This window comes from Chroicocephalus ridibundus, chromosome 1 (genome assembly GCF_963924245.1).
Source record: "Chroicocephalus ridibundus chromosome 1, bChrRid1.1, whole genome shotgun sequence".
NCBI lineage: Eukaryota > Metazoa > Chordata > Aves > Charadriiformes > Laridae > Chroicocephalus > Chroicocephalus ridibundus.
Window position 1 is genome coordinate 180,486,686 of NC_086284.1, and position 26,672 is coordinate 180,513,357.

Consider the following 26,672-nt stretch of genomic DNA (forward strand, 5'->3'; position numbering starts at 1 on the left):
TTCATCCGAGAAGCATGATCCTCGTATTTCCATGATCTGCCTGAATCTAAATGGAGCAGTAAAACAGTGGATGTATGACATTATTTATATGTACTTCAGAAAAAGCAACTAGTAAGTTTGTAAACAGCAGTTCTCCTGGGAACTACATTTTTTAAAATAAGTGAATCCATGGTTAGGGATTCTCTGCGGTGTTTTGATAGTTTTGTTTTTCCCTTATGGAGACACTGATGGCTACAAGACATACTGATGTGTTCACTAAAAAAAACCAACACAGATTTATTAACAGATTCCTAGCAAGCAACAGCATTTGCCAACTAAAACAGCCAAGACCCAGCAAAAAAACACCCAAAAAACCCAAAACAAGCCCTCTGGGGGGAAATCTGGTTTTCCAAGTCCTTTTTACAAGTACTTTGATTCAAAATACCATCGCATCCTTGGTTAATACATTTGTTCCATTGGTAAGGTTTACTAAGCAGTGCTTACTATAAATAAAAGAAGGGAGGGAAGGTGTGTGTGTTTATAACTCTGGTTATTAGCTGTGAATTGACCGAAAGGACTTTTTCCTTTGCTGCTAGTGTCTGTCTCCAGCGGTGAAAGAAGCCCCTGCTCATGCAGGAGGAGGCAGAAGGAGTTAGCCACCTCTCCTGCTCCCCAGCCCACCGTGCTCCGTGGGAGTCCTGTTTGCTCGGTTGAAGAAGCGTCACAGGCAGGGAAGGAGGGTTTGTTTGCTGCAAGCCAGGGAGATGTGGAGTGCGTGTTACTCACGTTGAACCACATGCTGCTGCTTCAGAATGAAAGTTCCTGTCAGGATTGCATGCAAACCCAGCATTTTCTCACAGAGTAGCCGTTGCTGACTGAAGAGAGCTAACTGCTTAATGGCTTCACCTAGTGAGGCACAGAAATCATAGCTAGCATGATTAATACTAATAAAACTTTCTTTTACTCTTGATGTTTGGTAATCAAGCTGGTTTCAACTTGTTCACTCATTTAAAATGTGCGTGCCAGTTCAAACAAAAGCTGAAGAAAGCCTTTAACGATTAACGATGCCTGGGCCTGGTTGTGTGTCAGCTGTTCTGCACCTTCTTGTCTTGTGTAACAGCAAAGGTTAGTTTAAATGGTGGCACTTTCTCATCTGCCTTGTCCTCACCACATGAGGACTACTGCAAGGGGAGTGCTGTGAATCTCCAAGGGCGACAGGCATAAGGCTACGTTCAGTCTTCTTTGCCTTTCAGGTGGTGAAAGCGTGATTGGAGTTTTAAAATGCCATATAGCAGGCACCTCTGAGCTCCCAGCTCTGTCAAGTCTCACTTCTTGGCCCCTGAGCTCCCCAGATGTGCAGCAGTGACTGAAGTAATGATACAAACTCCGAAGCTTCAGGAAATTCAGCCTCTAACTAAAGTGAGGTAAGAAACATCCACTATGTGCAGGTCAGCTCCAAATTGTCCAGGCCAATTCTCTTACTTCAGGTTGATTCTTCCTTCAAGGCATCTAGCACAGACCAGTTTCCAGGAGGGATGCTGAGACTTCTGCTCTGATTTGATGGTATATTTGAAAGCTCCCAGAATATCTGGTATCTCTACATGCGTTTGACAAAGGAACAATACAAGAACCCAGGAACACAGAGAAGGGAAACAAAGTACTTTCACGTGGCTGGGCCACAGGAGTTACAGGTGACAAGCTAGTGCCTTGAAGCCTCAGGGTCCATTTTGGTGGCTCCCTACTTCACTTTCATACAGGACAGCTGCTGCTACTGTTAAAGGAAGAGATGGGAGGAGTTGGAGGATGATCCTATTTCAGTGGAGGCATTCTACAAAAAGGTCTGAAGTTACAGGTGATGACGAGTTTTACACTTCTCTTTCCATTGGGCTGTAATTGTGAATTCGTTATAAAGGAAGATGTGAAGGAAATAATTTACCTGTATAAACAGCTTGTTTAAAAGGTGAAGGCTGAAATTACCTGTGTATCTGAAATTACTTGTTCCATGGGGAAACATGAGCCAGTTGGTTATGTACTTCAACACAATGACATGGTCTCTCTGATGCTACAAGTATGCTATAATAGCATTCAGTCGCCACGCTTTCCCACGCGTTGTTCCGTGCACGATGGTTTTCTCTGACCAAAGGTGGAATAGATCGTCCTGTCTTCACGGCAGCAACGTCTGTACCTGCAGTGTGAGAGCCCGGGGGAGCAGCGCTGCAGAGGAGGTGCTGCTGGTGGAGGTCGTGGGTCCGAGCAGATCAGGAACAAGAGCTGTGGAATAGGGTTTGCAAAACTGGATATATATATATATGTAAATGATGCAAGAGGGTCCTTGGCTGTGGGAGGCTTTTGCACATAAGAGAATACAGTGTTCGTCTGTGCAAATATGGGGGTATTCAGGCAGCCAACTTGGGGCTTCTGCTTTCAAGCGCTGCAGGACCTAAGAAAAAACCTATTTGCAACCATTAGAAGAGTGCAGATAATTCACAGAAGCAAACTAAAATTCTTGAGGATCAGGAGGGCGGGAGGACTTCCCTCCTTCTCTTCCCCCACTTGTTGCGGTGCTGGCCGGATTGGCCACACAGAACAACAGATGGCCCTCCCCCTGCTCTCTCCTCAGAGACGAGAGGAAGAGATCTACGAGTAAATCTAGGAGATTTACGAGTTTAGAAAAAAAGAACTAAACTACTTTAATGAAAATAATAATAATAAATAAGGAAATAAGAAATAATAATAAAAGAAAATTTTTAAAAAGTATACAATATATACAAAATCGTATCCAGCTCCCAGGATGACGATCACGTCACCAGCAGACACAGGGAAAGTCCCAGACTGGAGTCAGCGACGGTCAGGAATGCTCGGATGGGGATCAAAGGCAGACAAACAGACAGGGTCCTCCTCAGATGTCGGCCATTGAAGAAAGAGAGCGAGCCAGAGCAGCCTTGCCCCTTTGATCCCTCAGCTTTTACACTGAGCGTGGTGCATATGGGATGGGATACCCTGTTGGTCAGTTTTGGGTCACCTGTCCCGTCTGCTCCTCCCTGCAGGTGGGACCCCTCTGTGCTTCTCCGCTTCCAACCCTCTAACGGGGCAAGCAGCGGAGTTAGCTGACCTTGGCTGTTATAGCAATAAGTATAAGCAGGAGCCTCTGTGCGTACCATTCCTTGGTATAACTGGGTCTTATCACTCTGAGAGTGAACAGTTTCTGAACAAATGCTGTTAATTTCAGACTTTAGTCAGTTAGAAGAGGCCCAGCTAAAAAGTAAAAGTACAAATCAGAAAATTGGTTCTGTTTTACCTCAAACCAGGACACCACTGAATACTTTGGTACTGTGGAACCAGAAGACTGTAAGATGGGCAGAGCAAGTTCTCCCCCTGGTGCTGCCAGGTCACCCTGGTAGGAGAAGACAACCCAGACCTGCTGTCCCAGTCCTACCTCGGGAGTTGCTGTAATACATTCCAACAGTCTTCTCAGCAAGCAGAATTAAATGGCAAGTCCCTCAGGACACAGAGCCACAGACCTGTAGCAGTAGTGGAAATATGGCTTGGATTCTTCCAGTGGTGTTATTGTGACATTAACACCATTGTAGAGCTCCGCTGAGGCAAACTGCTTTGGAAATCCTGCTGTATTTAGTAATTCTGTGTTTTTGTTAGGAAATCCCTTCTGCTCACCATCAAAGTCCTGCAAGTTGCTTTGGGTCTGAACACTTTAGGCTGCTTAGCTATTTCTGTGTCCAAATAAATTTTAAATATATTAATGTTGGCAGATGAAGAAACCATGTGCATCTAATGGCAAATTCAAGGCAAATGAATGCTTCCTTTGATAGTAAGCTGTGCTTCTGTCAACGGGCACCAGCCGACAACTCCGTTCTTCATAATAGAAAAATATTTTGCTTTTTTTCCTACAAAACAGAGGAGAGAATGAGCTAACGTAGCAGGACAGAGTCCATTTGCATAGCTGGATGAAAATAACAAGCTGGTCGAAAAACCACACAAGATTTGTGAAATATTAAGGGTATGTATAAATATAATGCTGCTTGTCATTAACTTTACTTTGCTGTCGCCTGGTGATGTGATACCGCACCGGGAAAGTGGGTGAATGCGGCTAACCCATTCCACATCCCAAATCCCAGTGCTTCAGGGAGCAACACTGCAGAGATGGCAGATTTCTTGCTAAAGTAGCATAGCATGAAAGGCACTTTCTGGTGTCTGAGGGTGCCAGTGTTTTCAGTGGGATATAAAACTGACATATTGATCACTTTCATTGTTTAATTAGTTGATGAGGCATTTTATAAAACTGTATAATTGCACATTCACGTCACTTGTCTGCCACGTGATTAGTGTTTGTTTAAATATGTTATAGGTGGCTTTTATGTGTTCTGTGTTAAATGGCTGTTATGTATCAATAACCCCCACCAATATCTCACTCACAAATGAGGCGCACCACTGTGAGAGTCACTGCTTGCTCAGATACATTTCTAGGCTCATATAAGAGGTCAGTTCACAAAGTTCACAGACCATCAAGCCAAAACATATTGTTGCCATCAACTAGTCTCACCTCCTGTCTAATTTAATTATGACATCTTCCCTGACTAATTCTCATGTGACTTAGAGCATATCTTTTAGACAAATATTCAATCATGGTTTCAGCTTTCTGCCTGTGTAACCACAGTCACTCTTTAAATGCCTGTTTTGCCTCGAGAACTGGTTTGTTTTAAACCTGGATTCATTTAGTACTATATAATTGAAAGGAGTTTTACTACACCCAGTTTCTGGGTGCAGCAGTTTTAAATAGCCTATTCACATTCATTTCTCTAAAACCTCCTTTGAAGAATACCAAAATGCTTTTTCTGATGCTGAAAATAAGTGCCAGGGTAGGGAGGATCTGAACTGATAGCAGTAATAATACAGTCATTCTGAATTTGTTGCTTTATGTTTGAAGATTAAGCACAATTCGTCAAAGATAAAATGGATTCACTCAATCCTGCAGCTGTGCCTGCGCTTAATGAACTTGACTCGCACGAGTAGGGCCTGTCTGCTAGAGGTGACGCGGAGGAGCTGCTGGCTGCAGTTCAGCAACCCCAGTCCGGGTCTGCTTCACTTCAAACAACACTAGCACGCCCCTCAATTACATATTAGAATTAGATTAGGTATCAGGAAGAAATTCTTTACTGCGACGGTGGTGAGACACTGGAACAGGTTGCCCAGGGAAGTTGTGGATGCCCCATCCCTGGAAGTGTTCAAGGCCAGGCTGGATGGGGCTTTGAGCAGCCTGGTCTAGTGGGAGGTGTCCCTGCCCGTGGCAGGGAGTTGGAACTAGATGATCTTTAAGGTCCCTTCCAACCCAAACCATTCTGTGATTCAATTACTAACACTTCAGCAGGACTACTCTTGTGCTTAAAATGGACTGCGTGCTTGAACATTTTGCTGGGTACTATCTCACTGCTCTCCGCTGAGTGGGGTCAAGCAGTGATGAACTTAAGCTGCACTGGAGTGCCTGGTGCCACCTACCTTGGCAACACCACAACAGCATCATCAACTGTGCAAAGATTTGTACAAACTCTGCAGTGAAAACAAGGCACAGGAAAATAACCCTGCTGAAAACTTTGATCAAGCTGTGACACTTCAAATTAAGACTGCTCTGGCATAGTAGAGATAAAAGCGCTTTCATTGTTAGGAAGAGTCTTTACAAAAATTACTAAGTGGACTGTTTCTTACTAAAGACAGGACAATGTAAGTGCAGGTGGCTTGGCAAAGCTAATTTAGTTTTCTGCTTTTCTGTCTGAGAAAAATGGGAGGCAACCTATTCTAGGTGCTCGGGTAGAGAAATCCAATAATCCTGGTGCAGATGTCTATGTTGTGTCCTGATACGGTCTCACACAGGACCGATGCTCCACTTCTGGAGGAAGACGCTGAGCTGATTTTTTTAGGATTGCCTTCAAATCTAAAGGTGTCTCTTTGCATTAAACTCTTGTACTGGAGAGAGTACCTTAGCACCCCTCAGCATCCTTAGTACAGACGTGGAGCTCAGCTTTCTGCAACTTTCAGCCCTAGCAGTCAGCTTTTGTTGGTTTATGTTTCACTTTTCCCTAAATCTGGGTGGAAAAGGGAGACATAGGCCCCAGAGGACACCAAATAGTATTTTTACATGACTATTGGCACTAGAAAAGAAAAAATAATTGCACAAAACAGATCAGTCCTGTGCCAGGCACAGAAGAGTAAACACTAACTTTGTATCTGCCACTATGAAAAGAGTCACTGTTCTGTGGTTCCTCTAATTCACATTCATGAGGATCAGGGAGTAGCTGCAGACTCCAGTCCAGAAGCTGGGGCAGTAAAACACAGGAATAGAGGGAGGACACTGGAATGATGAGAGCGAGATTCTCCAGATAATGGCAGAAAATAAACAGGAGAGGATATTTAGCAGGAGAGGATTACAATTGCAAAGAAATAACAATAACAACCCCAAGATGGCATATGTGCAGTTGTTATTTTTGGACTTGTAAATTCTGTGAAGACGTGGGTATAGACTGATGTATATATACACATTATTTTCACAATCCTTTTTCTCTTACCTTCTAGCTTAAATATCGAAGTAGAGCTGCTGTGTGCAAGTGCATACAGATATAATTTAAGGGATTTTAAGTGATACTACAGATTTAACAGTAATTTTCAATAACTTTAACTGCAGCAATAGGATGAGGGGTAATGGTTTTAAACTGAAAGAGGGGAGATTTAGATTAGAGATTAGGAAGAAATTCTTAACTCTGAGGTTGGTGAGACACTGCTCAGTGAGTGGTCAGCCCAGAGAAGCTGTGGATGCCCCATCCCTGGAAGTGTTCAAGGCCAGGCTGGATGGGGCTTTGAGCAGCGTGGTCTAGTGGGAGGTGTCCCTGCCCATGGCCGGGGGGTTGGAACTAGATGATCTTCTAACCCAAACCATTCTATGATTCTGTGAGTTTATACAATGCCCTTCTACCTTCGTAGCTTTGCAAAGTCCTTACAAAACTAGTTAGTTAAGTTATTAGAGGACATAAACATATGAACACCAGAAGGCTTTTCTTACTGCTCTCTTGCTGACGTTTCCTCTAACTGCAGAATACATTCATATTTTTTTAACTGCTGTCATCCTTGCTAGTGGTGTGGGTTTGAACCTCCAAGTCCAGTTTGGATGGTGATCACATTGCGGTGTTTAATTCTGCTTTATGCTTGCATGAAGAAAGCCACAAAAAAGCAGCCATCAGGCAAGAGATGCGCAAACAAGTTACACAGGGCTTCACAGGTGGCTCTGCAAGTCCAGCCAGGTAGGTTCCCCCGACCTGGCGATTGTTTCCACATTGGTGGTATTCCCCTTTCCAAAATCCCTTCCCGAAACACGGGTCAGACTGGTTCTTCCACATTTCAGCTAAACCCAGTCTTTTCTTCTTCAGTCAAGCATCCAGATTAGGAACCAGCACTTGCCCCTGCTCTAAGATGACAGAACCCAGAGCAAGAGAGAGCTAATGATCCTGCTAGAAGGTCTACTAAAGGAGGGTACCTTTAGTTTCAAGATATTTTCAAAGTGATAACATATATGACATTATTACTTCATGTTATCAGTCAGTCACACAGCAGGTTTCCCAGACAGAACTCACATAACCACGGTTTTCTACTTTCCTGCGCATCCACTCATTGTGTTTCAAGGAAAACTGACATTAGGGACATGATAGAGTCCCCATCACCAGCGGTTTTCAAGATACAATTGGACAGGATGCTAGAATACAGGCTCCCTTTCCCAGAAAAGATTAGACCAGATGATCTTTTGAAGTCCCTTCCAACCTGGGCTGTTCTATGATTCAGTGATTTAGTTCACAGTTGTAGTGGCAAGATATTAAAGTTGACCCATTTTCTCCTGGGGGATGAAAGTTGTAGAAAAGCTACTGAATAAATGCTCTCCCGGTGGAATTTCTTTACTTGGACTCAAGTTTTACAGACTTGGGAATACCCAAATAGAAGCTGCCATTTGCCCTGCAGCTTTATTTCTACTTTACCATATTTCATCATTTGGGACTTGCATTAAAATTTACTGAAGGTGGCTGCAGGCTTGGGAGCACTGCAGGGATCTACATAGTCTGAGTGAATTCATGTGCCTGCTCTTATTTACGTATTACAACAGGGCCACAGCTTTGAGAGCTGCACCCTGCCCCCACCCCCTCCCCAGTATTTAAATTGAGAGTTATTATCCAGTTACGGCTACAGCCAGAAGCAGAGAATGTAATGTACCTACAAAGCTTTAAGTGAATAAACTTGCTGTAAAACAGGCTAACTCCTGCTTGACGAAGAGTGAGTGACTTCAATTTTTCAATTTAAGATGCTGGATAATGAAATTTTAAAAAAGACTGAATGGGGGCAAAACATTGCCGGGAGAAACACTGGGAAAACAAAACCTATTTACAAATCTGAGACGCCCAATCCTAACAGATTTTAATGTGAGCATCAAGGTGTCACCACATTTATCCAGCACCCAAATCAGGTTCCATAAAACATCAATATTTCAAGATGTTTCAGGCCTTTAATGTTAGAAAACGTCAGTCTTCTGAACATCAGCTAGCCCTCTATACCCAAGAGAGGTGGTATACCCCCTTCATTTTTTATACCACTTTATTTTGTTGTCCCAGGGAACTGTGCTTTACATCTGCCACGATGGAGCACATAACAGCAGCATGGACAGGCCCTGGAGAGTCTCTGTAGCTGTAACAACAAAATAGAAATATAAAAAAAGAAACCCAACTGAATATCGGTGACTCTCATACCACTATACTTCAACACTCGGAATCAAGACACCAAGCCTAAGTGAGGCCCAGCTAAAGATTTCCCGTATGCAATTATGTCATAATCATGCTTTTACTTGAACTTCTAACTCATCTAAAACTCAAGCCAAGAATGAGGACCAATGCTTCACAATTGGAACCTCTTCAGTTAAGAAAAAACTGAGCGTATCCTCTTGGTACTGTGGAAATATTGGTGCCACCTCAACATGAAAGGAACATCAGGCACAGAGTTAACTCGTATACTAAGGGTACCGAGGGCTCTGGAATTAAATTTGCTTACTGCAGTGACCTATTTTGCACCTTCAGATCTATCGGTTTCCTTGCTTTTATCCTAGCTCCTGCATTTCCTCCCTCGCCAGGTAGCAGGTGGACAGGTGGTGTCCCTGTCTGCTCCTTTCTGAGCTCATTAACTGCTCCTAGTGACACACACCAATTGACAAGCAATTTCTCACATACTTTAACTTCTCCCTTGTATCCCCTACTCCCCCCCCCCAGCTAACAATTTTACAGCTACTAAATAGTTAAACGTAAAAAATTTGTGTAAGCTATACCTCACTCTATGTAATATACCCAGAGTTAACACCATCCTTTTTTAGACTTCAAGAGTGCTTGGATCTAACTACTGTAGATTTAGGAGTGGGGATTCCAAAAGCAACTCAGTGTCATCACTAAGACAAGACAAAGAAAAAATTCTGAATAATGGCCTTCGAAGGTCCTACCTGATTCAGATCACGTTCATTCCTATGGTAACTGATCAAAGCATTTCACGCCGCTATGAATTTAAAATCACAGATGTCCTCTCACTATGGCAAGCTGTTTTTAATATGAGACCCATATTAAACAGCAGGGAAAAGCTGACCAGGTCTACTTCAGTGTTTGAAAGTACGCTTTGTTTCAGAAATCAAAAGAACACAAAAATTAGGCATTTAATTGAAAGAAAAAGTATCTTACAAAAATCATGTCTGTCTTAATTCTAGAAGTCGCAACAGTATTAATAAAATATTAAGACAACTAATACAGTGTTTATTTAGCAGCAGCATAAATCCAAACAATGCATAAGAATCTCAAGTGTTTTATTGTTACAATTTAAGTGCATATATTCCTTTTATAATTTTGCGCCTTGCCCCAGGAACAGACATACAGCAGCCACACAATTTGTTCTTTTCAGAAAGCTTTCACTAGTTTGAAATCTCATCTTTATAATTGGATAACGCAGTAAACTACTTCCAGTGATAAATTCCAGATTTATATAGACCAGATTTCGAAAGAGTAAACTCAATATGGAAGGTGTTAAAATTTTTGAATACTCCCATAAAAGGTGACATAATGCACAATTCAAGTGAATTAAGACAGGCAACATACACAAGACATTTATAAAAAAATGTTCAATACAAAATACCTATCTCTAAAGATAAAAAGAAAAAGCTTTATAAGTTAACAGTATGGGCTCCACCTTCTGAATGTTGACAGTGACAGTTATTATGAGGGTAACTAAGTTTAAAACACAATCTGTGCTGGCTAAATTACTTTCACCTCTTTATAAATTCATGATGGAAGATGGAATCACCAGATGGAATCACCTAACACAGGATCCTGAGCACCAGAAGTTAAATTCCCAGTCTGAAATACTTTGTGAAATTTTCCCCATTCACTACGAGGACAACCTCTGTGGCTTCTTTGGTTGAAGCCATCATCTCTGAATAGCAACCTCAAACAAATTGGGAAACAGTTCCACTGCTGAGAAAGAACCAAAGAATATAGTTTGGTCAGATTGCTAAACTTTAGGAACAATTCTATGTTTATGAAAAAAATGTCCTATTTCTGAAGAGATGGATGTGAATTCACAACTGTATTCTTTAATTTTAGATAATTTAATAAGTACCACAGTATTGACAATCTTCATAAATATAATTAGTTTTGAAATAAAGATGTCCAAAAAGCACAGAAAAATTTATTATTCTTACTGGAAAAACTAGTGAGTTTTTATTTTAAATTTAGTCTTTTGCTTCAAACATTATGTAGTAGCATCGCTTTTACCAATCCTATTCCCAGGGAAGTGGAGACAGTATCAGGACCCAGAATAGGCAACAAGGCTTACTTCTCTCTTCACCCCTCCCCCCCGCAAAGTAATTAATTTCCATAAAACCTTACATACTGTAGATTATGGCAAATACCAGAATTCACCCATTTCACCCATGTTACCACTGTCTACATAGAGCTGTAGGCAGCATACTTTATGTCTGGCTTGGACAATAGCCGCAATGCTTCGTCACGTTGATTGATGTAGATTAGACTTCTATTTCCAGCTTCTTGCCCTTCCAGATGCTGGGGACTGGAAAGAACATAGACGCCAACCTTTCAGCTCCATGAGGATAAATGAAGGGCTTCACCATCTACGTCCACTTAAAGCGCAGCAAGAGCATATTGACAAAACCCCTTCCTTGCCCTGACAGATGCCAATTGCCGTGTGACGCTTGCAGCCTTCAGAAGTTGAGATGGAAAGTCCTTTGGCTCTCTGAAAGTTTCAGATCTCTCTTCAAGAGAGTTCAAAGAAAACGTTTCCGAGTCTTTGAATAAGACTGAACATAACTGAATCACATGCAGAAAACTTTAAACAATTTCAACGCCTGGGCCAGAAAAACCATGACATGCTTGGAAGCACCAAAGCTATTATTATAGAAGAAAAAAGATTTACTGTGTTGTTGTCTAATATAGGTTTTCCAGATATGTGCTTGGAGTTTTTTGTTTGGTAGCTGACAACCATGCCAATATTCTGGTCAAAACCTGGGAAAAGATAAGAGACTTCATTTTACAAAGTCAACCAAGCTGAAAAGAAACTTAGTAACGGAGTGCATGCAACTTCCTAAATTTAATTTACCATTACTGTGTTAAACCTCTAAGAAAAGACAGCAACAGACTAAACTAAATTGCAGTTAGTTTAATCTGGTAGCTTCAAAGAATGGGATATAAATGCAATACTTTACATTAGAAGTTACTTCTTTTGAAAAATTACGCTTCTGTCAAGTCTGCTTCTCTCTTTATGTAGTTTCATAGCAAAGAAAGGAATGAAACAAGCTAAATCAGAAGAGGAAAAAGCTATTTCAAGAGAAATTCTAAGGCAAGGGATGCTGTTTTGAACAGAACAGAAACAACGTACTAGCAATATATATTTCCTCCTCAAGATGTGTTTGTTTTCAAAGGAAAATTATGGAAATCACATTAATACTTAATCTGACAGAAAATAAGCTCCTTACAGAGGCTGAATTTATCATTTCTATTTACACAGCAGTTTTATACTACCAGCAGCTGGATTTTTTTCCTAGTACAGAAGCCATTTCTTGCTCTGTGTCTGCATTATCAGTACTCTAGCATTGTTTCATTAGCTGTTACTGTACACACACCGTTACCTTATGCTTTGTCCAGCTGCATTATTCTATATGCTGATAAATGCATAAAATACTAGGATAAATGCATAAAATACTTGATTTTAATGCCAGCTCCCACTATAATGAAGTATAACTGGGTATGTGCGTATGCACACTTTTAAGATCGACGTGAAGAAACATTCCAAAACAAATCAGTATATTTTATATTAACATAATTTTTCTCTGTAGATATGAATATCTGCTAATACCCACAACATGGAAATTTGAGTTGCTGCTTTATTACAAAAAAAAAAATTCAGCACCTCAGACAAAACTTAAAACTCCCCACACCACAAACCCACTTGGCAGGTATATAGCTGGTATTACTTTACCTTTGATTGTACATTTAAACCTAGTTTTGGTTAATGCAAAAGAGCTACAGAAAAATCAAACTTCAAAGCCTGATAGTTTAACTTGTAACACTTGCTATGTCTTAAGTTTTCTTGAGAGAAAAACTGGGAATAACTTTTTATAAATAAATACCTCAAACGCACACAAAGCATGGATTCAGAGCATAAACAGACAGGAGAGGTAACAGTGAGTCTTTCCATTAGCTTGGTTATTTACAGAGTGGCTATGGTTTCAGACTGATAACGTGGGAGAATTTGAATCTAATTCTGCGCATCTGTTCAAACACAGTTTTACTTAATAAAGGTGTGGGCAGGGAAGGACTTTCTCTTAGAAACAGTGGGTATCACAGACTAAAGACACAATTCTTTATTACCACAGCCATATTTATTTATTGTTTTTCAAGATGCTGCAAAGAGACTAGCGCATTTCTTATGAGACTCACACTGAGTGAGGACTGGAAAAGTGGGTTAAAGAGGGACACAAAACCTAACAGCATGCATCACGTGAGCAGCACTATTGCATCTATATCACAGCATATATACCATAGCGTAACATGTATATAATATATGTACTCCAGCGGTGCTTATAAATTTGTAAAAGAAACTGTGGAACTTGCACACTTGTCCCTGCTCCAGCTAGCAAAGTAAGTTGCTGAGCATGGAAAAATATCTGAAGTGAAGAAAAAATAGATGCTGATAAATGCTGGCATGCATTAGCTAAGTTTACCAAATTCTCTTAATGCATCTGCCTCATTAGGAGCATGAAATACTGTCTGAGTGCTTAAGTGTTTCCTCTTTAGTACAGAAATATTATATCTAAAAATTCCTCAAATGGATTAAACACTCCATTATATTTTGGACGCTACAGAAAAATAGAGCATAAAAACTGCTGGGAAGCCAAATACACAGCATCGACAACAGTTTGCAGTTCTCACTGTGATAGTAGATTTGAAGGACTTGTATCTCTCGGGCAGTTCATCTGCACACTCAAACCTCGACTTCCAACAAGTAAGTATACTGACAACAAAATCTGAAAACTTAAGTTCTCTCTGTAAACCAGCTGTTAAACAGAATAGTGTCAGATATGGTCTGTAAACAATTTTTAAACATAAAGTTTACAGTTTAGCCTAAAGGTTGTCTGCAGCGTTTATTCACAGACGACGACTGTTAAGAACAAAGAGTAAGTAAATACTGAAGTTATTTAGAAGCAGCCAGCCAACAACTTCTTTAAAAATGGACATGATTTTTTAAATTTTTTTTTAAAGTCACAGCTAGTTTGCGATAAGCTTAACTTACAGAAAAAGAAGAATGTAAAATGTTGTGCCCATCTTCTAGAGCTCCTCTTATTTAATTCTTAAAGCTAAGACTATTACTAAGTCTTCAGGGTAAGAAATGGAGCTTTTCCAGTACAACTTAATCTGAGTAAACGGCTAAAATTAAGCTGACATTTTCTCTTATAAAATGTTACCAGAATTAGATATACAGAAAAGGAGAGGGCAGCAATTGCTTTTCCCAAAGTAACATGCTGGAGATCTCCGGTCTCTTTCAGTCATCAACAAGACAGTAACATAAGATAAATAAATCAAAATGTGGAAAAGGACCAAGTGCCCTTGCTCCTGTTTTCATTATCACATCTATCACTTTGGCTCCTTTTGTCCTTTGTGTTGCTAATTCTGTATTTTTTCCATTTAAAAATCATGTCCTCAGCCCTTCTTGAAATTCAAGTCCATTTTTAGGTCACATTAGGAGAGGGCAGAAAAAAAAAAAAAAAGAGAAAAAAAAAAAGAGAAGAATCTTACCGCTGTATTGCATCGTAGCTCCCAAATATGAATCAACAATTGATCCTAGAAGTCCAGCTGCTGCACCAAACACAATAATGGGCCATTGTGGAGCAGATATTTCCAGATCAGTCACGAAAATGAGCTGTGTTATGAAGTAGGCTATACCTACTGCCATGCCCCCAAGCAAACTTGAAAGCAGGCCCACGAAACTAACTGCTCCGTTAGTACCTAAATCAAACGAAACCAAGCTGATTTACAAACTTTTTCTTAAACACTTGTATTTGTTCAAATCTTTTATATGAAATCAAAACTGCATTAATAGCGATCTTCCCCCTCCTTATATCCACAAGGCTCTGCTAACATAGCTTTTATTTACAATTCCCATTAAGCTGCTGCGAAGCATAACTTGTACCATTACAGCCTATTACTATTACTTTTCCTGTCTCTAAGGCTAGTTATCTAGAAATATTCACTAGCATTAAATTAAATCAAACCAGATAGTACACTTCTCAATGTCACCTTGCATTTGTCTGCTGTAAGGTGTGGGGGATGGGATAAGAAAAAAGACATTTGTTCCAAAAAATAGAGCTTGAGATGTGCATGCTATTAAAGCAATGCCTCTTTCAGAAGTATACCAAGATAGATATTTCACCAACACATTTCAAAGAAAGAACAAAATCCATAGAAAGGAAGATGATTTGCTGCTCAGTGAATAAAAATCTGAAGAAAGCTTAGAAAGAGGAAAAAAAATGTCCGTGCATTTAAATTCTATCCCACAAGATCTGAATCGCAGATCAACATGCCAGCAAGACTCAAAAAAGACACACTGCCCTAAGGTAGCAGTGTCATCCACTGTGTAGACAAGACTTGACAGACAGAAGGTCCACTTTACCCACCCTTGATAACATATGAAAGGAAATGAGCAATTTGATGGAATTTTTGTAGTGTCTGTATTGAATATATATATTCTTCCACTGATTAAAATTCTAATGTCTGAAAAATACAGTTGATAACTTGCATTCTTTATATTATTGGCATTGTAAACACGCTTTTAAAAGTGCCAGAGAAGTGACGGCATTCACTAAGAATGATTTTAGCTCCCTGGATGCTATGTTGGTGCATCTCACCAACAAGATGCAACAGAAACGCAACTGAGTATATTCCGTTTCGGAGAATGCATTCCTGTTAACATTTTCTAATTCCAGACTTCCAACGTTTGTTTTTCTGGGGCTTTTATGGAACTTTTCAAGTTGGATACATAATTCAAAACAGAAACAGATTAAGTAAAATATTACAAACATGTAGAACAGATAACACCTTACCTACTGGAACCTTTTCCCAGGTTGTTATCAACCTTGGCTTGCTTTTACTCATAACACTACCAATCTCTGAAGCCCATGTATCACCAGCAGAGCATGCCAAAGCTCCCAAAAGCGATAAGCACATCCATGATGCTGTGTATTGCTTTGAAAAGTCGATAGGAATTTCACCTGGTCCGTTTTCTATCATATATAAGACAGCCAGCTCAGTAGGAACACCACCATTACAGAATACTTGCACCCAATTCCTCTGTCCACCTAAAGTGACAAAAACTAAATTTTAGTATTTTCAGGCAAAATACCTTGTCAGGCAACAGCATGAGACAAAAGCAAAATACACATATATAAAGTTAAATTAAAAAAGACTCACTTTCAAAACAGAAACCAGATAGCAATTTATTAAACAGAACAAAAGCAAAGTTCCTTGGGATCATAGGGATGGGGATAGAGGGGGGGCACAACAACAGTGTTCCATACTCTGGATGTTACCTCTCATCTGGCCCTTTGAAAGGAAAAGGAACATGAAGTAGTTATTTTCCACATGGGATCTGAAAGAATTAAAATGTTATGGCTTACCTTCTTTGTATTCTGAATCTATTTGCTTCTTTATATCTTTTTTCCATTTAGTAAGTTTTGAAGAAGTAACAAAAAATACAAACAAAGAAGTGAAGAAACTGTAATTTGCAACTGTAAGGATAAATCCAACCACCAGTCCTATGAAGAAAAAAAAGTATATGAAGTCCCTTCATGTAACAATCCCTGCTTTTCAAAGCAATTAAGTATTTTGTATCTCTCGAGTATGAAGAGTATCTTCATGATAAACCTAAGACAATCATGCAATAAGAGAATTACTGAAGCACCTAATACCTGTATAAGAATTCCAGAGATAGCCTGACTGAAAAAAAAAAATCAGTTATCTTTACAGTCTTCTCTTAAATTTTATTGCTAAATTGCTAATTTTATTTCTGCTGGTAAAGTGTGTGATTTTTAAGACCTTCTCTTGACATAAATCAGTAATGCCGTGCAAAAATAAAAGACAGAACAATAATAAAAGGAGCAAAAGGATATATAATCGAAATTTACGTACTCTGACTGAAGAATATGGTTATTTCTATAAGAAGCATATATACAGCTGTGACTGTGTCTCTATCGGCAAGCTTATCTTCAGTTTAGGAATCAAATCCTTCCCCCAAGGTCTCTAAAATAACATGGATAACCCTGCTCCGTATCTTAACAGATGCTACTTCTCCCTTCTATTCTTCATTTCCTTTTTCCGTTTCTGATTTTTACACCATCTTTTTCTTTCTGTAATTTTCTTAAGGATTTGAGCTCCTGGATGTGCTCCTTTTTTATCTCCTCTTTCACAGAGGAGGTCTAATTCTCGCTGTCCGCCATGAGATTACAATTCTTCATGACTGAAAGAAAATTGGCTGCACTTAAAGCAAATGCCAATGTAAGCTGGCTAGCAGAACTGTTATGTTAAGAGGTAAAAACACAGCAGAAGAGAAAAAAATATTTTTTTTTTAATTTAGACAATGGTCCCCTTAACACACAGACAGAACAAGATTTGCAAAATAAGTGACGTGGGAGGAAAGGATTTGAGGTCCTGTTTCTTTCCATTGACCATCGATTCAGACAACGTCACTGGACAATGGTGAATCACCTCACCCAGAAATCTTGCATCAGATTTCAATGGACACTATTGTACACTACATTGGGGTTTTTCTCATGTGGTCAAGAAAAACTACGTTGAAATGCTCACTTGCTTGAAGTGAAGTGCAGATTTAATTTTCGTCATATGTTTGGGAGGCCAAAAAACGCCTAGAACTGCTCATATTACAGAAAGGAGAACCCCATCATCTTTACTGGTTTCCTACCAGGCAGGTAGGCTGCTGACATGGCTCAGTTTTATGGTATTCTTTACCACCGCCTCTGCCATTTCTTTATCTCCATGTGAATCCATCTATATGTCAAACCAAAACATGCAATTTAACTGCATACTGTACTGAAGTTTAAAAGAATCTTCTGGGTTTATATAAATCTAATTACAATATTAATCAAATGAATTACAAACAGCAGCAAAAATTAACTTGACTGTTCAAACAGGCATGAGAAAAAAAATCAGTATGAATTCAAGGTACATATGCTTACATTTACACTTTTATAATAAAAGAACTAGGCAATAAAGTCTTAAAAGAATATTACATGCAATAAAAACGATCTTAATTTAGTTTACTAAATGTTTAGCTTAATAGTCTCAGAAAAAACATACCTCCCAATGCACCACTGTGATCAAGACTCTTCTTCTTTAAACCCTGTGTAGCAATTATGAGTGGAACCAAGACTGAAAAAAGCCAGCGCCATGGAGAAATGGGTCGTAAAGTACCTGATAAATCAAATAAAAGGGTCACAGATGATCCTTATAAGCCTTTTTAATGCCTTTGTGTCTGAAAAGTCGTTATCTTCTAGTATATATTTAAAATCTGATCTTAGTGGAGTTTAAAACTTTTTATGCTTCAGAAGAAAAATATTCTTACGAATGGATGATCAAAATATCTGCCGTTATCTACTCAAGTTTTGCTATTCAGCTTTCACAGAAAAAAGAAAATACATTACATGAGCTAAAATCAATTACCAAAAAATAGTGAGTGTGACAAGAAATAAACATGGTGATATTTTCCATTCTAAAAGGGATTTATAAGTACAAAAATTATCATTCAAAATGTTAAGACCATCTGAAATCTGATTTGGATAGAACAGATAAATTCAGATTTTAGAAAAAAAAACCACCAACATACAGCCACAGTAAGTTATGTAGAATTTGGTTTCAAATATGAATAAAATTCAAACTAAAATTCCAGTTAACAAACCATTAGCATTCCTCATGTAAAGAGACTGCAAAGCAACTTTAATAAATCAGTGCAAGAGCTTCCCTCAGATCAAATTATGACTAATTCTATGTAACTAGAGGAACAAATCTGATTTTTTAATTATGATGATGATGATTTTTTTTTTATGACGTTTCAGAAAAGATGGCAACAATAAAGGGAACGAACAACACTGTCTATGATCACTAATGCTTTTTAGCACTGCGACAGAAGGAAAATTAGCACAATACATTGGAAGCTTTACCTTGTTTTTCAAGACATCCCAAATACCAGTGTTTTTAGGAACAGTCATTCTCATTTATCAAAAGCTTTAGCGTGCTAGCTCTTGGCTATGAAAAGCAAGCATTTTTTTCATCCCTTTTTTCAATCACCTACGTATTCTGACTTATTCCTGGGATGTGCCTAATATTGTGACTTTGTGGTCTATGTCATCAATCAGAATTTTACACTATGTCAATAGAGGGACTCCTGCTACTTGGCTGGCAGAAGACTTAAGAAGTAGTTTCACATCTGTGTGGAAAGAAGATGTCAGCATGCATATAGGCTAGTTAATGGCTGCGTTCTTATAGCTTTACTATTACTACCATATCCTTTTTATTCTAGTCTGAAAAACTTACATATTCTGTAATATATTTAAGTGCTTAGTCAAGCTACAGTGATACTTGATGTCATCTAATAAAACCAGCAGGAAGTCCTGCAGTTCACATATATATATTGATATATATTTATTTTATACACTGATTCCTTCTTTCTCCTCATCTATGAGCAAATCATCAGTTTAATCACAGCATCACTGCTACTTTAAACTGATGCAAGAAAGGAAGTTTAGATGCTTGGCCTTCTTTTATATTTTTAAAAAAGAAATATTCCTCTTTCGTTGGTATCCAAAATTTTTTGATTGTCTCCAGACTACACTTGGTTGAAAATACAAGAACTTCCAAACCAGATCAAGCCAAACATCTGCCTGACTCAGAATCCCATCTGGCAGTGGCGAGCTGCACATGTGCAAGGGAAGAGTATAAAGAACAGATAAAGACTGATCTTCCTCGTTTTATTGGGAACTTTTATGTTGGCATTCCTAAAATCCCTCATATGTTTGCCCAATCCACTTTTTAAAATTTTATTTTCATCTCCACAACCACCCACAGAACTGAATTCTGGATTTAGATGCGCTGAAAACAGCCTTTCAAAAAGCCGAACAACAAAGATCCTGCTACCTCAAGTTTCATCAGATATCTGGTAAATTTTATGACCAACTGAATAATGATTTTCTATTCACCTTCTTCTTACCATTCATGACCTATATAAATGTCCCCTTTCTATGCTAAAATATCTTTACCTATTTAAGTCCTCTTCAAATGGATGCTGTTACCTGCTCTGATCATCCTGGCTGCTTTCACTGTTCCTTTCTAATTCTGCTATGGGCATTTTGAAATGGGACGACTACAAGTGCACGCAGTAGTCATAGCAGAGAGACACTATGATTTTATAACTGTGATTTTACAACTTCTATCCATCTATTTATCCTTTGACAGGGTGAAAGGCATTTAATTTCCAAAAAAGATTAGACTATATTAAGTAACCTGGATGGTGTAATTCCGCTCCCCTGATCACCTGCCCGTAATGAACCAAGCTACTGACTTCTTCAGTCATGCAGTACATAAATTATAGACGGCTTTGGTGTAAAACACATATATTTGTCCTGCTGCTCTCTGTTCTTCTCATCATCTTTCCCCGCATTACTATCTGTTCACCTTTACCCATGGTAACCAAACTCTTGGGTCCCTCTCTCCACCACAGGAAGTATCTCCTCAACAGGCAGAATTTACATCCCTCAGGACCTGAGAACACATCCGCTGTCTTCACAATGGATGTTCTTACGACTTTATGAACCCTAAATTTTTCACCAAAAGGGCTAGTCCTAGAAACATTCAAAGGAAACAAGGAACACTTAAGAAATTAAGCTTATTTCAGCAAGCCATTGCGCTTCCCAAATCATAATTTTTAATAAAGAACAATATACACTATAAATTTTGTATTTAAGGAAAGGTAGCTACATGACGTCCAAGTCAGATGTTGGATAGTCTGGTCTCCACCTGAATATTTATCCGCAAGCGAGCCTGAACCTATCTAATGCCGTTCTCCTTGTCCTGTTTGTTTCTACAGAAAAATTGGCTTAGCTGAGAATCAGAGACGATTTAGACTTCTTATTCTTCGCTTTGCACAGTCCATCTCCACCGCACATGCATGCACACACTGCCTCTTCCCAACCTGGCAGCGGCACAGACAACTACCTGCACACTTCGGTCTGGAGCGTTGCAGAGACTTGTTGAAAAGCAAGCTGCATCCAACAATTTCACGTCTTGTAATACAGACTTACTCTCAAAAATTTCTTGTTCTCTGAGGATTCTCTAGACTAATCCTTTTCCACTTCTCCGTCCCACTGTCCCCCCTTTTTTCTCAGTTTTATCTAGAACAGCGCAATCAAACAGATTTAGTGGCAAGAATTTATTTTAGCTGGCACAACATGCTTGCAGGAGAAATTATTTTCTTTTTGGCATGGTATACTCAGCATAGACTGAAGACAGATATTTAAGCTAGGAGATACCCTTCTGTTTCTATGAGTTAATGTGCCCCACATAGTTGGGGAATCCCTTCCTCTGATTACTGTTCTCTGACAGCAGCTGCAACAGAATCGCTACGTTACTCAAGTCCTGCCTTGTGATTTCACATAAGTATGGATTTTAGGTTTACATATTTGCTAAGTGAGCAGTACGTGGGAATTTAGGGGTGGTAAAATTAACAAGACAGCTCTCAGCTTCCTCTTTACTTTGTTTACTGATTAAGTTAAACTGAGCTTCCCGTGTTACAGCTATTAAAATATTTGATTGTAGCTTATCAGTTTTCTCACAGAGCTAACAATTGCAATATATTACATGGCTTAAATCTATCAATTCCTTGCTTTCATATAAAAACAATTATACTTAATCTAAGCTTCTGTATTTGGAAAGTATACTGCTTTTTGGGAACTGACAAGAAATAAGTCATTTCAAGTTTAGTATTAACATCTAGGCACAAATGGCTTACCTGTTATCCTCCTTGTCACACAGAAAACAAGGATGATAACTTAGGACAACTTAGAAGTATTGAAGTTTTGAAATACTTAACTGGAAATTAGTCAAATCCAAAACTTTTTACAAGTTAAGTTGTACAAGTTTACAATCTTACAAAAGATTGCTTTTAATGATATTCTTCACTGACAATTCTGAAATTTAAACTGCCAAGACAGACCACTTGAAATATTCCCAAACGAAAAAATGCTGGTTTTCAAAACGACAAACAAAACTGAAAATAAAAAATTAAGCTATTTTCACAGTGCCTTCGAAAAAGCTTTTTCTTGAGTTTCCAGTTTGTTCCCTTTGCTTAGTCATTCAAGTCAGTATGATCTGAATTTGAACAAGCTTGCAGAACAGGAAAATATCCCACTCAGCTGCCATAATTCCACACCATTCCATAAAACACTAGAGGTGTCCATAGCAACTTACTTCTAAGGAGACAATTATTATTACCAATGTCCTTAACATATGTTTCCTTCTAAAATTCCAAAACACTTACTAAAATAAAAGCAGTTAATAAAGGAGTTGTTATTGTCCAGTTAAAAGGCATATTACTACCTGACTCAATAAATTATTGCCTTAGCAGTAAGATTCTTACAACCTCCATATTCTAAGACTTTGTTTTGACTTTAAATTGGAATACACAAATTTCATTGCAAAAGATGCCAAAATTACATCTTAAAGAATACTTAAATTTAGAAGTCTGAGAATAAATTGTTCTCTCATACTATAGATTAAAAGTCTTCCATCTTGGCACTCACAGAAGACAATAAAGTTATTGATTATAACCTGACCTACACTACTTTGACGGAATTTCACTACCAGAAAAATGACAAGAAAGCCAGTTGACCAGGTGAAAGTGGCATGACCACCTTCTACAACATCAGCCCTTTCAATACTTTTGAACCTGATGTATGGCTCTCAAAAATATACTTTAAACTGATGACTATCTCAGCAAGATTTCAAGTGATAGTTTTTGTTTAAAAGACCCACAATTAAAAAGTAAGCCTAATAGTTAATGTAGCTTTTGAGATTAAAAAAAAATGCCCCAAAACCATGAGAAGTTATTCATCACATCTGCTATACAAATAGAAGACATCACGAGTCTAGCATTAAAGTGGGTCTCAATCTCACAGAAGAAAGATTTCACACAAGCACAGCAGCTTCTCTTCTGGAAGGCTAAACATGACGGTTTTCAACAAGAATTTCTGTGTCAGCAGTAACTAGAGCTTTGCAGATATACAGGCTCCCTGGTGCAAAGTAGGACAAGCATATTTCACAGTAAAAGACTTGTCATTGCAAGCACAAAGATTCACAAGATGAAAACTTCTCTTCTGTGTACCAAAAAGCCCCAGTGCTGTAGGAGGTGTGCAAGGGAGTCTTGCAGACAAGGGCTGCCTCAAAAACTCAAAAGAAAAGCACCACTGCTGTGTATGAAGAGATCTCCAGTGCTGTAGTCTGGTACTGCTAATCACAAACAGAATTTTCATCTTTTTAAGGTAATTTTTAAACTGACCTTTTTTCCTTGGGGGACAAAAAAAGAAAGTATTGGTACTAAATTACTACTAAATGTAAGTAGTTAAGACTAAGATAGAACACATTCATTGGTTTACTATGGATTCTTTAACACTTCCATTTTATCAACATTTTGGTCGCTGTTTGTTGCTTAAGCACTACTACGAACTATAAATTGTAAATTAATAAAGATATATTTGTACTATTTTTATATTTATGGTTTAGGACTGAATTTCATCACTTCCACAGGCTGTAATTATTTAAATTCTCGCTCCCACTTTATTTAACACACTCCTACTATATGCTTCATTCACCTCTTCAAGCCAAGGTCTTTCCATAGTCTCAGGCAAACAAACATGAAAAATTCTATGTCCTTCCTGTTCCATAATCATTCTGTACAAAAAGGAGGATTCATGTGCAGTCTCCTCCTTTGTATCAGTCCCTATCCTGACTGACCTGATACCAGGCCTCTCCACTCTATGCTGTCAACTCTAAATCACATTAGGTTCCAGCAAGGGCTGGAACACCCTAATTAGAGGCAAAACTCAGAGAGATATATCTGCAGAGACCAGACGTGTACAAATAAAAGTGTCTTTAAATCCAACTTGGCTATCTCTAAATGACACTAACAAGACCTGGTTGTGAAGCCTGGTTCTGCATACCTTCTATGGGTCTGGCATCTCACTGCAAACCAAATTACTAGTGGCCAGACAACACAGATTTAATGCTGTACCAAGACTAATATAACCGAAAGCACTGAAAAACACTGATCAGAGACATCCAATTCCCACTGCAAAAGTCAGCTTACACTGGTGGGATATTTATTCTAGCTCTTTCTGGATCCAAGGCAACAGTAGGCACTTGGGGGTGTTCATAACGCAGCCCTAGGCATTTGCAGCAACAGCAACATTGCAATGACACTGGCGCTCTTCCTGCATGAAATTGGCCGAGGTCTTAAGGACAGGTCTTTACCCGTCCTGGGAGAGCAGTTAAACTCTTGTAGGCTTGAACTGACACTGAAGGCAGGCAGTACTGCTGCTTTTGCACATTGCTGTGAAAATGGTCCTAGAACTGAAATGACAGACCACAGAAAGTACTAGCATCCCTGCAACTACACACAACTAACCCACAGCCTGCCTGAGTTGCCCAAACAGAACACAGCTGACAGCATACACCCACGCCAGAGACTCCATGCATACATTTCTCTCTTCTTGTACCATTTCCCTCTACCTTGACCAGGGAATTCTTCTCACGTGCTCTGTTCAAAGCCTGCATGTGCATTCTTACAACTGTTTTGAAGGCTTGCACACTCCTCCCTTGCTCTCACAACTTCCTGCCACAGAGGAAGACCTCTATCAGCTCAGTCTTTCTTCTCACTTTTTCATTTTAACCTTGTTTGCTTTCTTTTAGGGAGACAAAGCGCAAAGAGTAGGAGATCGAAAGAAGGGTACAGTGGCTGTTAACACCTTCTGAACTATTATCGGTTGCTGTCAGGGCTGAGGTTTTCAGCTCTACTTGACGATGGCAGGGGCCGTGCGCGCCCCTCTTCCACTCCTCCATCCCCACCAGCCCGCGGGGGCCGGAGGGGAGGGCACGGGGGTGGCGAGCGGCTCGGCTGGCCCCTCGCCGTGCCCCGACAGCCTCTCCCCGGCCTTTGGACTCACCGTAGTAGGTATTTGCCGTCATGGACACGATCCAGAACGCCAGAGAAATACAAATGATCAAATTCAGGACGATAATATTCGCCATCATCTTGATGTACTCTTTGAAGAAATCCTCCTGCTGATAGGACATAGGAAACCAGAGGGAGAACACCTGGTGGGGAAGCACAAGTCGCAGCGCATCAGAGACACCTCTTCTCCCTCCTCCTCCTCCTCCTCCTCCCGCCGGGCCCGAGCCGCGGCCCTGCCCGGCCCGCACCGCCCCCGCCTCTCGCCCCCGGCACCTCGGGGCCCTCATGGCGAGGCGGCTGCGGACACCCCCCGCCCGCTGGGGGCTGGGGCTGCGCGACGCTCGGTGGCTGGATGCCCCCACCCCGTCTCCCCCGCTCCTCGACACCGACCTGCACCCACGGCCCGCCGCCGCCGCCACCATCCCGCCCCGCCGCCGCTCCGCGCATGCTCCGCCGGCCACCGCCTGCGTCTCCGTCGGCGGGGAGAGAGGGAGAGGGGAGGCGGTCTGCGGCCCGACTGTGCCGGGGTGCTGCCTTCCGCTCCCTGCCGCAGAGCCGTTGCCGCGCCCCGTCAGTCCCCGGCGCTGCTGTCCCCTCAGCGGCGGCTTTTCCCCGCTTTGGTCCTGGGACGCTGCTGCCACGGCATGGGCTCCCCCGGTGCCTGCCCCTCCGCAGGGAGCGGCGGCTGCCGCGGCCGAACGGGATCAGCCGGACTCCCCGGCTGCCGGGGCACCTCCTCCCCGAGCCGCCGCGGCCCTCCCCAGGGCACCCCAGCCCTCTGGAGCGGCCTCTCCCGCCGCAGGGCCGGGTTGAGGGGCGGGCCTGGCGAGCTCGTCGCCCGTGCACAGGCCTCGGTACCGAGCTGGGGCTGCGCTCCCTTCCCCGGAGCCCTTCCCGGCCCCGGGTGGGGCTCCCGGGTAGCAGTCCTCGGCGCGACCGGGGGCTGTCCTTGGCGAAACGCCGGGCTGTGAGCCTGCCTCCTCTGCGGCAAGCGACCATCCCTGAGCCAGCCATCTTCCCCCCACCCCGTCAGGCCCGTGGCTGGCCTGTACGCCCCAGCGTTTAGTGCTTTACGTGGTGCGCCCAAATAACAACAATTAGTGTACATGCCAAAGGAAGAAACATATCTATGTCAAATATAAATCCAATTTGTGAAATAAAAACGGGCGACACCACTGTGAAAAGTATTAAATCGGTTGATAATTAAGGATACCAACGTGTATCTGGATGAGGTTTGAAACCTGTTGGAACACCGCGAAGTTCATTAGTGCTAGGAAAAAGAGACTTGAAATGTTTCCTGAAGTTAACTTGGGATGAAAACAAGCCAAACCTGCCTGGTAGCTTTTCTGCGGGCGTGCCAAAATTACTCCCAAAATGCTGGACTATAATGAAGCAGCTAACACGAGTTACCAGGAGGACTCCATGACTCCCCGCTTCCACACATCAGAGACTTTGTCAACAAAGCACAGAAAGAAGTGAAGCTCCACAACTTTTCAAAAACCTGCCCCTTATTTTGAGGCAGCTGCCTATGAAATCAACCAGATTTCAAGCATGACAAAAGATAATTTTGAAGTAGCATTTATATATTCAATGTTTGTTCAGTGGAAGGCAGACCAAAACCCTTCGAGTTTATGAACACTGCTCCAGATGAGTCACCTCCCGAACATCAATAACCTCAGGTGCTTGTTCTCATGGATCTGAAGCAGCAGCAGAATAGAATATTTATTTAAGTATTGAGAGGCAGAGTAATAGGAAAAAGTGAATTAAAATATCTTTTACATACAACAGGAAAAGTTTTTAAGCTCAAAAGTTCAAGT

At 40.6% G+C, this 26,672-nt stretch overlaps 1 protein-coding gene across 2 annotated transcripts in view; it reads right to left on the reverse strand.

Moving 5' to 3' along the window:
* Positions 1-9,845: 9,845 nt before the first annotated feature.
* Positions 9,846-26,672, reverse strand: part of TMEM19 (transmembrane protein 19) — a 28,027-nt gene continuing 11,200 nt past the window's right edge. Inside the window, exons 1-7 of one of the 2 annotated variants that reach the window (XM_063322936.1) lie at positions 25,246-25,884; positions 24,848-24,998; positions 17,937-18,050; positions 16,241-16,378; positions 15,668-15,922; positions 14,364-14,573; positions 9,846-11,573 (exon numbers count right to left, since the gene is read on the reverse strand). In XM_063322936.1, coding sequence (XP_063179006.1) covers positions 11,410-11,573; positions 14,364-14,573; positions 15,668-15,922; positions 16,241-16,378; positions 17,937-18,050; positions 24,848-24,998; positions 25,246-25,869 — 1,656 coding nt within the window. In that variant the 5' untranslated portion in view covers positions 25,870-25,884 and the 3' untranslated portion in view covers positions 9,846-11,409. Of the gene's footprint in view, positions 11,574-14,363; positions 14,574-15,667; positions 15,923-16,240; positions 16,379-17,936; positions 18,051-24,847; positions 24,999-25,245; positions 25,885-26,672 lie in introns of those variants that run through there. The other variant, XM_063322937.1, reaches the window with a different exon arrangement.